We start from the raw sequence: 12,255 nt of genomic DNA on the forward strand, positions 1-12,255 counted from the left end.
CGGACGGGGCCAAGAGCGGTACTAAAATGGTGGTATCGGTATCAGCAAGTATTAACAAATAGGGCACCGATACCATTTACCGATGTCTGTATAACACTTAAACACAGCCTTGAACTTACTTGTTTTATATCAGAGGTATTTAAAAATATAAAAAGTTTTACTGGATTCACTTTGTATTTGTATTAGTACTTGTTTCACAAAGGTAGGCAGCAGCCCAACAAAGCCATGATAGAAATGATATTACATCCAAGTAGGCAGCTAATTTAGAGTGGTATCAGTGTCGGCCGATACTGCACAACCAGGTATCAGATATCGGGGCCAAAAAATGGTATCGGTGCAACACTAGTTGCAATGCCACAGCCTACCTGAGTATTACAGCAGCCTGTTAAGTAATTTCTGAAGGCAAAGTTGTGCCCAACCCGGTACTAGCAAGGTGTAACAAGTCCTATGCAGAGAGATTGTTTACTGGGTGTTAATTTAAAATGTGGTTTGGCATCATCTTAACAATATACTGTAACTATTAATGTTTCAACACAATTAATGAGAATCATCAACTGAAATCAAACAAAATGAAATGCATTTGAAATGTTTTCTCTAAAAAACACAAGGGTACTTTATTGCACTTTTAGAACAAGAAGTCACGATCATAGCCCTATCAATCACAGAGGACATTTTTGTTTTCGTTTTTTGATTCATTGCTCTGCATTAGGCAAACATCAGCACATTCAGAAGAAACCACAGACATAAAGACAGACAACACACACAAGGAACACACACACACACAACAACAAAAATCTAATCTTACATATGGTTCAGTAGCTGATAAAGTGACAAAAAAAACAACTCCACAGGTCAGGGAGTGCACCAGGCAAAAAAAGTACATTAGTCATGGCCCTTTCTGGACTAAAGATTATCGTGACCATACAATAGGCCAAGCAGGCAACAGAGGGGGCCGTGGACTCTCAGTGAAGTATGATACACTAATAGCTTTCAATACCCAAGAGAGTGCTACTACCATCCTTGGGAATAGGCCAAGTATGTGCTTTAATGTTGTTTCCACTAACGGGTGTTTGTTAAGTCCATATCTTCTCCATCTTTTCTTTACAATTATGACAATTTGGTTGAGAAAGGACTCGGAAAACTAGTCAAGAACTCTTGATAACAGGTACCTCATCGTGATCCACAGCATGTGTATGTCCATGTGAGACTGTTTCCCTCCCTGGTCATTGATAAGAACAGAAGAACTATGGACGAGGGCTGAAGTTCAGCAAGCCTTAATACTCACGTACCGCAAATCTGTACTCGTGTTTGTTGTATCGACCTGAATATGGCTCAATGCTGCCACACTGTGGTGATAATATGCTATAGCATATTTTTTGTGGTTTGGGGTGGCTGCTGCTGCTGCTGCTGCTGCTGCTGCTGCTTTTGGTCTGCTCTGTTTGTTTTCTTCTGTTTCAGACATACAAACATTAACCAACCATCTGCTATTCTGAGAGAGATAGTCCAACACCTGAAGCTGAAAAACAAGTCAGTCAGCAGTGGGGTATTTTTACAAAGCGGGTTTAGTCACTTTCCTGGGTAGGCCATGTTGACCCAGGGCAAGTTGCAAATGCCCTTGTAGAAGAGGCTTTTGAGCTTTGACTTGTGCCTGCCTGACCATTATGAATCTAGAGAACAGAACATAGTGACAGCGTATGGTGCTGATGACCTTTAAAAAATATCTCTTGACAGAACCTGTTAGAAAACTACCGAAGTTTCAGTGGGATTTGCAGTGTGTTGCTCACTGGACCATTAAGACAGCTGTTTGAACACTACAAGCCACAAATAAATAAAATGTTCTCCTACTCTGAGATGACATATACTAAAATATGAGCAACCATGTCTCATGCCTGTCATACTGAACAGCCAGTCGCTAATGTTGTGCACACAGTCACAGTGTATGACGACGAATTACTGGCGTTAAGAAGCAGACAAAATTCCAGTGAGATTTGCTGTGTGCGATTCTGGATCAGGAAGACAGGTGACGCGCACAGCATACATAAACCAACTCTCTCCTACCTACTCCGATGGGGATCATTTAAAACTGCTAAAATCAGCAACAGCTCAGCCAGTCAATGATGACTCTGGAGCACCCAGACACAGTGGGAAGGTGCTGACCTAAAAAAATATCACTAAAAACACATGCAGGAAAACCTGCCAGTTTTCAGTTCAAGTGGGATTTTGCTGTGGGTTGCTGTCTGCTACAGTTAAGGCACTCTGACCCAGTGAGTCTCCTGACTCAGGGAGGATTGGCATGGAGGATGTATTGGAGCGGTCGGCCAGGTCATTCTTACAGGAAAACTAAACAAGCATAAAGTGCAACTGCCCCCTAGCCATGGAGTCTAACCAATGACCCACTCACACACACTCACTGAAAAAAAAAACAATAAAAATACACACTCATCGTCTTTCTCTCTCTGGTCACTCACACACACACACACACACGCACGCACGCACGCACGCACGCACGCACGCGCACACGCACACAAACAAGCACGCACGCACGCACGTCTGGGTTAGCCAACAGTTATCTTGGACTTAATGTAGCAGTTTGCAGAGTAGTAACAGTCAGCTTTTCCAGCATTTAGCCCTGGACTCTCCCCCTTTCCCAGACCCCCCCCCCCTCTCTCTCCCTCTCTCCAGGTCAAAGGTCATACAGTACATTAACTGCAGCAGTACAGGGCCCAGAGAAGAGGGGGGAGAAGTGGTCATATCGTCAGCAAGGCAGGGGACGCGGGTCACGGACAAGTGGCCTATTCCGCCTCTTCTGGTTCCTCCTGCACACATAGAAAGTAAATGACCTACATTACATTATAGTGAATTTTAGATGACACTTTTGTCAGCTTATGAGAGGGCACTTACCAATGTGCACATAATGTGCAAAATACACTGGGGAAATACAAGGTCCATCTAGATGAGTAGGGTTTGTTTTTTATGAAGGAAAACTTGAAGATAACAGTGATATGATATAATTGCGACCAAATCAAACCATCTACTGCAGGGGTGTCAAACTCAAATTGACTGAGAGCCAAAATCAAAATCTGGAACGAAGTTGCGGGCCGAACTCTACAATTATTTTTTAAAAAGGCCTAGAATTGTGCATGCATGCTTCATGCTTCATACTCATAGTTAAATTTCACATACACACACACAGACTCTTTCCCATCATATTTATATCCCCGAAACGCGGAGCGTCGGGGATGTAATGGTTTTGCGTGCGCCACCGCGTCCGCCGCCGCGTCCGCATCAGTGTTAACGCGATAACTTTTGAACGGATGTTTGGATTTGTCCCAGATTTTTTGGGTGAATGCTCTAGGGCAGGTTCATGAACTGATTCGAGTTTGGAGGTCAACACTTTCAAGATGGCTGAATTCAAGATGGCCGAATTTTTGTTTGGTCCATAACTTCTGACCGGGTGGATGGATTTGTCCCAGATTTGGTGTGTGAATGCTCTAGGGTAGGGTCATGAACTGCTTCGAGTTGGGAGGTCAACACTTTCAAGATGGCTGAATTCAAGATGGCCGAATTTTTGTTTGGTCCATAACTTCTGACCGGGTGGATGGATTTATCCCAGATTTGGTGTGTGAATGCTCTAGGGTAGGTTCATGAACTGATTCGAGTTTGGAAGACAACACTTTCAAAATGGCGGAATTTTCATTTGGCCCATAACTTTTGACTGGGTGGATTGATTTGCCCGGTAACACCTTATTTTAATGGTTCACCATTTCAGTGAATCTACCATATTAATAACCAGTGTAATAACCAATGTAACAATATTTAATACCATGTAATACTAGTGTAATACTAGTGTAACAATATGCAATATCAGGTACAGTGTAATAACGAGTGAAACAGTATGCAATACCATGTAATATAGTGTAATACCAGTGTAACAATATGCAATACCATGTAATACCACTTACGCACAAACACATGATGTAAGTAAAAAAATGGCGGTGTTACACTGGTATTACATTGTATTAAATATTGTTACACTGGTTATTACACTGTACCTAATGTGGTATATCCACTGAACCATTAAAACAGTATTACCATTTGCCCCATTTTTTGCTTCATTTTCACAATAGTCGTTTGGTTTTAAGCCTATGCACGTCATGTCACGCCTGTATGTATCATATACGTTTACGAAATGGTGGACGGGAGTGGTAGGAATGATGGGGGACTGGAAGCGTCGCGTTTCGGGGATATACCTTAAGCAGTCGAAGGCGACTGCACAGGCAGTCTAGTTATCTGTTCAAATGTGTCTGCACATCCTGTGATACTGCAAATGTCATGTTCAAGTTGTGTTACACTAATACACATTAATGGTGTATGTGGGCCAACTGTAATATACATTTAAAATGATCACACGGGCCAAATAAAATGGCTCTGTCATGACCCAGAAGGTCCGGGCTACCCAGAAGTTCTGGGTCATGACAGTTCCACGGGCCAAATGTGCTACCCGGGCCTGAGTTTGACATCCCTGATCTACTGTATATACAGCCTACATACATAGCGTATACATAGCCTTACAGGCTTTAAAAAACGCATGCAGGTTCCCAACGCAGGAAAACCAGAAGTGGTTATCAAAACTTTGCACAACTAGATTGAGAAGAGTCTTGTATAAAATCCACCATGCCGTTAAATGCAGCTAAATATCTTTCCCCTCCTGTTCAACCGTTTCCTCATGGGTGACATTTTTTTGTGTGGAAATAGTCAGTGTCCCAGTGGGAGTCATATTGACCTTCATACTGTTGTGCAAACAGCATAAACATTCCACCGCTGATTTACGTGCTCAGTACTGATTCTGATACCCATGGATAACCTGTGGCTAATCACAAGCCAACAGAGCCTTGTTTTGTAAACAAGCTTGCGATTTATGGCAAAAATAAAATTATGTAACAATCGCTTGCTTACGAAAACATCTAAGCAGCTAGCATGCTATTTCCTTACGAAAATATCTAAAGCAACGGATGACAGAAACAAAACGTTTGCATCGTGTTGTGTAACAAACAAGTCTGAGGATTGTGTTTTTACATTCATAAGCTTTTGTTATGTCAGGATCTGGTCAAATCAGTAAACATGCTGTATTGCAATAAGAGGCCTGGGTCATGCGGATTACAAGCTGATCTTACAAGCTGACCATGTCTGATTACAAGCTGATCAAACTGGTACTTCTTCATTCAGAACCATAAACCATCAGAGGTAGAACAGTAAACTGTGGTACTTCATGGGCCTATCAATACTGGTATGTATGTAGTGTTTTTTTAATACTTTTTATTTATGGTATTTCTTTTGTAAAGTAAGGCAAGACAAATACAAGTAAGAAAAAAAGAAACAGAAGCTTGAAGTCATGAAATAAGTGGTATGTAATGTGGTGTTGAGGACAAGAGCATACCGTCTGGGGGGAGAAACCATGCATTTCCACAGCAGCGCATAGACAGCCAAGACAAAGCATATGAAGAGAGCTGATGCAGTCATGCCTGGTGGAGGAACACAAACACAATTATATGAATAATAACTTTTTTGTAAATAGATTAGATTAGATTAGATTAGATTAGATTAGATTAGATTATACTTTATTATCATGCAAGCATGAAAATTGTCTTTGGTCTCACAGGGTAAAACAGACAGACAGACAGACATAGCCCACTACTAAACATGCAGGTCAATGTGCTTTACCCATTTCACAGAGTTTAAAAGGTGTGCCAGGTAGCTAGGAGAAAGGCCAGTCAATATCACACAAGCAAACCATGCATGTCCACACACACACACACACACACACACACACACACACACACACACACACACACACACACACACACACACACACACACACACACACACACACACACACACACACACGTCTGTCTTTCAGTATTGATGAATGCTGTTTAGCAGTATAATGTTTCAAACACACAATCAGAAAAGTGGACTAGTGGCAGTTAAAGCCGCTTTCCTGTGGTAGTGGAGGATAGAGTGAAGCTGCATGCATTTAACAGATGTGACTACCGTGATGGGCTACATCCTGCTGTTGAACTGTGAGCCAAAACCTACCACAAATAAATAGCTCACATATTTTGTGTGACGCAACTCTATAGATATTATATTCACAATACAACAATGTTAAGTGTTGGCAAGTTGGGTGCTTTAACCAAAGAGGTTGGATATATAATAAGAGGAATCGAAACACGCCCACTTAATGCAAAAGCCTGTGCTCAAAATGTGGTCTCCTAAGAGGCAGTGTTTCTCAACCTTTTTTAGGCAAGGCACCCTTTCAATTCATGAACAATCTCAAGGCACCCCAAACCAAAAAAGCCGTAACATATCGCATCCGATACCACATAAGCCTAGAAAACAAACACATTTGGAGACGTTCAATGTTGCAGCTTTATCTCAGACAGGATATGTGACAGGCCATACTGACAGGCCATACTGGGGTGACCTACATTTACTTTATTGTGCGTAAATGCTGGATGAAAGATTCCACTGACTATTAATTTATTAATTTAGACAAATATGTATTACATTACATAATTTATTCAGGTCAATTTCGCATACCGTCAGCCACGTTTACGCGACACCCCTGAGGGGGGCGTGCGGCACCCCAGGGTGCCACGGCACCCCTGTTGAGAAACACTGTCCAAAGGGGGCGTTGTCCCTCGTTCTTCTTCTCTTTTCGTGGTGTTTGCACAAGACGTGCGCTACCGCCATCTACAGCGCTAAGGGGAATCCATTTATTCTCTACCTCAAGACTCCGAAGGTCTCCTAATCAAAGGTCTCCTAATCGAAGGTCTCCTAAAGGGGCGTTCACCTGACATTAAGTGGATACCGGAAAAGAACCCGCCTGCTTTATCTCACTCTCATATACGATTCACTGCTGCAACTGTTAAATCCAGAGGGGTAGACTGTTAGCTGTCAACAGGGGGCAGCGGTGAGTTCAACAGTGATGGCACAGTGACATCAGTCAATCAGCACTGTCCTGTGGCTGACATGGCAAAAACCATAACCCAGATACCTACTTATAGATGGAAAATTATGACCTTGCAGGACAGGAATGTAAACTTTTGAAAGCCCTGTGATTGTCCGTACCTCTAGATAAAAAGACATGTTTACACAGAGAACAGACAATGGCAGACTGACAGGAAGACAGAATGTCTGACAGACAGCAAGACCTCTTCGAAAGTAACACAGTCCCAATCACTAAGGCAGGGATTCCGCAACCTTTTTCAAACTTGGGGCCCACTTGAAATTTTCACAAATGTTTGGGGCCCACCTCTGGCCCAATGATATACAACTCACATAAATAGTCGACAGCAACACACACAAAAACATTTTTTTTTTTTTTTTTTAAGAAAATGCTTGCAAGACCCACAGTTTTAGAACCACTGAACTAAGCGTTAGCCATCTAAAATTCCAATGATGATTGAATACATGTGCAAGTTTTCCACTGGCTTAGTGTCACAATTGCATTCCAATACAGTAGATCTTATTTTCTTACTGGCTGTAATAGAAACAAGTGAGGAACAAAATGGCTCTAGGGTCTGACAAGGAAAAATTGCCAACATGCTGATTCTACCAATGAACAGAACCATTGTTCATGTGCGCACGCGCACACACTTGGGCACGCACGCACGATAATAAGTGACAGCAGATGAACTAGCTGACAAGATCTATTCAGTGTTGCATGAAGTCCCTGCTGGGTCAGGACACTGTGCTATATCTCCAGCACAGACAAAGTGTAGCAACTATGCCAACATTGAAATAAAAAAAGGCCTTCAAAGTATTAGTATAAAGTTGGATCTTGTAGTTACTGCAAATTGGACATTGGAGTATCTGTAAAACGGGACATATGTGGACCATAAGGCTTTGTCACAAGATAAAGGAGGTGTAAAGATTACCCTTTTTAGTCTAAACTCAATTTTGACAAAATGTAGTTACTGCCCTTTGCCTTTGTAGGGCAGTATATCTCCAGTACAGACACTCCTTAGTTATAGACTGCAGCAGTGACAACAGCAGCGCAGCCAAACAAACACACAATAACACCACAGCTGGCTCCTGGCCACAAACTGAGAGGAAGACACAGTTTAGGTCAACAGGAAATTATTATTTGTTTCCACTTGTGGTAATGTTGAATTGGGACTGAAGATAGAGAGATAGACACTGGAGCATACAGCAGCTTAAAGTTTTAACCATTCATTAGGTGCAGACACATAACTACTGTTTCAATGTTAACAATATCATCTTCATTTTTGTGTTGATACTCTATTCTACTGTTAATGTGTTTGTTTGTGTTTGGCTGCCATTTTGACAAGGACTTCCTGGCAAAAAATACACTCAGTTTTGTGAGTTTGGATAATGGAATACACTCCAAATGTTGTGAGCTAATACAATGAAAGACAGACAACTTTTGAAGGTCAATACTTTCAAGATCACTACAGAGGCATCGGCATCAAACATTTGGTGTTCCTCTACCTGTTGTCAGTGGTACGGGCATATCTATTGCCTCTTTTCCACTGCTGTTTTTCTGATAGGCCTACAGCTCGACACAGCGCGACTCTGCATCCACTTTTTGCTTTTCAAAATTGTATGACACAGCAAAATCGTAAAATAAAAAGTGCCGGCCGAGTCGCGCTGTGTCGAGCTGTAGGCCTACCAGAAAACCGGCAGTGGAAAAAGAGGCATATCTATGCAGTCTGCTTACCGGGTATAATGCCGCTGCCAGGTTCCAGGGGCTGCTCCGTGTGGGACTGCCATGGGACTACTGTCGTGCCTTCAAACACAAAACAGAACATCACTGTTTTTGTGTTATCTTTTGTGTGGCAGATAGAGCATGGCCATCACATATCAATCATAACTTGGCAATCGAATTCCTTTATAAGGTTCCATTGGATTTCTGAATAAATATCCAAATGTAAGCCGGCACAAGATATATCCATCATCGACAGCATATTTAAGTGGCCAGGTTTGAGTGGGACACCAAGGGCTACCGAGTGCTACCCGAGGACTACTTGTTTGTTCAAAATCCTCTACGAATGTCTTGACAATGTTCTAAAATCATACTATGATTGAATGATTGTTTGGTTTTCGATATTGGTAAAGGTTATAAAGAAAGAATCTCACATTTAAGAAAAATATTAACTGTGAGTAAAATCTCGTCATAGTCACTATTTTTCTAATGTCCTTGGTGGGCACCCCAGAAGCTCATGGAGGGCTACCTGGCGCCCGCAGGCACCATGTTGGTGATGCCTGCTCTATTCTCTGGAAGTATTCTAATGCCGCATTCCCCAACGGTGGGAGATGGGATATTTCTGACCTCCTACTTGCTGAAATGCATTGGAACGCCTGTTGAAGCAGAATGTTCAAGTCGCGAGCTGGGGCCAAATCGAAGTACCCCGACTTTGAAATTGTGACGCCAACACAGCAATGGAAGTATACAGTGCTAGGAATAGTTTGAAATGTTTGACTTGCTGGTTGGAATGCTTTCAAGTGGGAGGTAGCTGCCTCCTGGTTGCATATTGGGAAGCTCCCACCGTTGGCGAATGTGGCATTACTCACCAGCAGTCTGCTCGGCAGTAGATGACATCCATGGTGGAGGCTCCAGCACACCCTGTTGGAGCACAACACAGAAAAAAAACACAACTCGTAAATCAAAGACCTTGGTTTGGTCACACCACTTATGGATATTTAGTCAGGGTCAAACAGTATTTTTAAACACAAAATAAGTGCTCTGTATGCATAACTTAAAGCAGTGGCTTGATGGGCCATCCTGGCTGTCACACCAAGCTAAAAAAAAATACATAAATGGGCAATGTGCGTGCACCATGTTTGGTAATGTGTTGAAGTTTTAAATTACTCCCCTATGGGATTGATGAAGGAATTGTAGAGAGCTATAGCAATATATTTTGATCAAGAACGCATAGGCCTACTGTAACTATTGGACCTGAATTTGTGAATGGTTTCTTTTTATCCTGTTATGGACTTGAATAAGGAAAACTACAGATAATTAACACAGAAGACAGTCATTACAGTAGCCTATAGGCCTACAGCTCCAGGCCTTTTTATTAGAATACCATGAAAAAGTTGATTTATTTCCATAATTCCATCAATAATGTTAAGCTGTCATGGATTGTAGATTCATGGCCCAGTTTTTTTAACTATTCCAATCATTATTATTTTTTTTTTAATATACGTTGGACTTCCAGCTCAAAAAACCCATGAATTGGGGAATTCGCATTATTAGAATATTGTTATAAAATCAAATTTTTCTTCAGCAAAATTTGGGTCACATTAAATCAGTTGAAATGTGGTACTTCCTACATAACATGCAATGGTCAATACTTGGTTAGGACATTCTCTGTCTTCATAATGGCCATGATGCGTTTAACATTGAAGTCAATGGCAAAAACAGTGCATGGGAGTTATGGAAGCCCAGATATCCTTGATGCTTTGCTGTCAGCTGTTCTTGTTTGTTGACCTGGTGCCCCACACTTCACTCTTCAATATACCCTGTAGATTTCCATGCCACGTTTTGGTGTTAACTCACCAGTTTAATTCTAACTCAACAGAAATAAAACCCCATTCATTTTCAATGGGGTTCCATTTCTGCTTATTATTAATAATATTAAGACAGAGAGAGTCCTAACCAAGTATTGAACATTGCATGTTGTGTAGAAAGTACCAAAGTTCAACTGATTTGATGTGCACTGATGTGAAACAAATTTTGATGAAGAAAATTGTGATTTTATTACAATATTCTAATGATGCGAATTCCCCAATTCATGTTTTTTTTGAGCTGGAAGACCAAAATGTGTAAACATAAACAATTTAATGATTGCAATAGTTCAAAAACTGGGCCATGAATCTACAATCCATGACAGTTTAACATTATTGATGGAATTATGGAAATAAATCAACTTTTTCATGGTATTCTAATAAAAAGGCCTGGAGCTGTATATGTCTAAAACGCAGCAGGGATGAAATGGCTACAGCTGTAGGCCTACCCCACCTGTACAACGGTTACCACAGTCTTTTTAATCTGACAGTAACCTCGTCTACAGTAGCCCACAACCGTGTTTATTGGCATTCAGAACCAATTAAATGGCACCCCTGCGACGCTTCGATTTCACTGAATGATGGGACAGGTTATAGCCTATGAGTGCGCTGTTGGCAGTGCATTCAGTGGTTTCATATGATGATTTAATTACGACGAAAGGGATACGAATCCACCTCCAATCAATAAAAAGAAGGGGAAAGAAAGTGAGGCAGAAGTAAAGAAAGTGAGGCAGAAGTAAAGACAGCCTCGGTGAAAAACGACTTTATCGGGGAGCATGTTTGGCCAAGATGGGAATGCAATGACGCAAAGTTTCCAAAACATGGGCTTCTACATGTTGGAGGTGTATCACCTGTAGTCCTAGCTCTTTCAGTCATACAAAAAAGGTTCACGTTGATATAAATAGGTTCACGAAATAACTAAGCTTGGAACGAGCAATTTACGCACGTAGGATTCCATCAACAGCAGTTTCACTAGTTTAAATTGTCTTGTAGTCACGCGCACGCACGCGGTGGCATTTCAATTGCACAAACCTGCCGAGAACTACAGAATGGATCAGGTTGATTTAGAATCGAGATGCAAACCATGGTCAACCTGATACACGTTCCCAGTTTAAGTTGAGTTGGTCAATAGTATTGCGGAGGTCCGCGGTGTGTTTTACCTGCGAGGTGGTGTTTGTGCCGTGCAAAGTAAAGTCAGTCTGGTTTTTCTGCTCTGTCCACATGGCGTGTAAATTAAGAATGGCTGAACAACAACAGTATCTTCGTGTCCATTCATGCACTCTTGCCAGCCAGTCCTGAGAGGATAAACGCACACTTCGTTCAAACTTCAAACAGATGTTCTTCTTCATTGAGTTATTGGCGGGTTACGCTTTAGTTGCGCATACCGCCACTTCAAACAGATGTGTATGTTGTCATCTTGTTGAGTTACAACAACCTGTGTCGAAGTTGGAAATAGAAGTTTGGCAAGCCGCTTTTGTTGTCCCCCTAGTGGCGATCGTGTGGAATGAGCCGGAGTAGTCCAATGATGTGAAATTATGTGGACAAGCCTACCATGATGAAATAAAGGAAATTACATGTGAAAAATAACCATTTTGCTATATTACAATATATGTGACTTGTTTGAAGAATTCGACTTCAACATGTAGCCTTCTTAACTGGTCC

The 12,255-nt window shown here is 41.6% G+C and overlaps 1 protein-coding gene across 2 annotated transcripts; it reads right to left on the reverse strand.

Annotated features, from left to right (window-relative positions):
- Nucleotides 1-586: 586 nt before the first annotated feature.
- Nucleotides 587-11,993, reverse strand: sb:cb288 (uncharacterized). Of its 2 annotated transcripts, none has more exons than XM_063194491.1 (5): nucleotides 11,754-11,993; nucleotides 9,598-9,649; nucleotides 8,744-8,836; nucleotides 5,438-5,522; nucleotides 587-2,816 (listed from the first exon to the last, which is right to left on the reverse strand). In XM_063194491.1, the coding sequence occupies exons 1-5, from the start codon at nucleotides 11,940-11,942 to the stop codon at nucleotides 2,756-2,758; spliced, it is 480 nt and encodes a 159-aa protein (XP_063050561.1). In that variant the 5' UTR covers nucleotides 11,943-11,993; the 3' UTR covers nucleotides 587-2,755. The 2 variants fall into 2 exon arrangements, with proteins under 2 accessions (XP_063050561.1, XP_063050562.1); XM_063194492.1 differs by having other exon boundaries at nucleotides 8,744-8,812; nucleotides 11,754-11,989.
- Nucleotides 11,994-12,255: the final 262 nt, after the last annotated feature.

The sequence above is a fragment of the Engraulis encrasicolus genome, chromosome 3 (assembly GCF_034702125.1).
Source record: "Engraulis encrasicolus isolate BLACKSEA-1 chromosome 3, IST_EnEncr_1.0, whole genome shotgun sequence".
NCBI classification, from domain to species: Eukaryota; Metazoa; Chordata; class Actinopteri; order Clupeiformes; family Engraulidae; genus Engraulis; species Engraulis encrasicolus.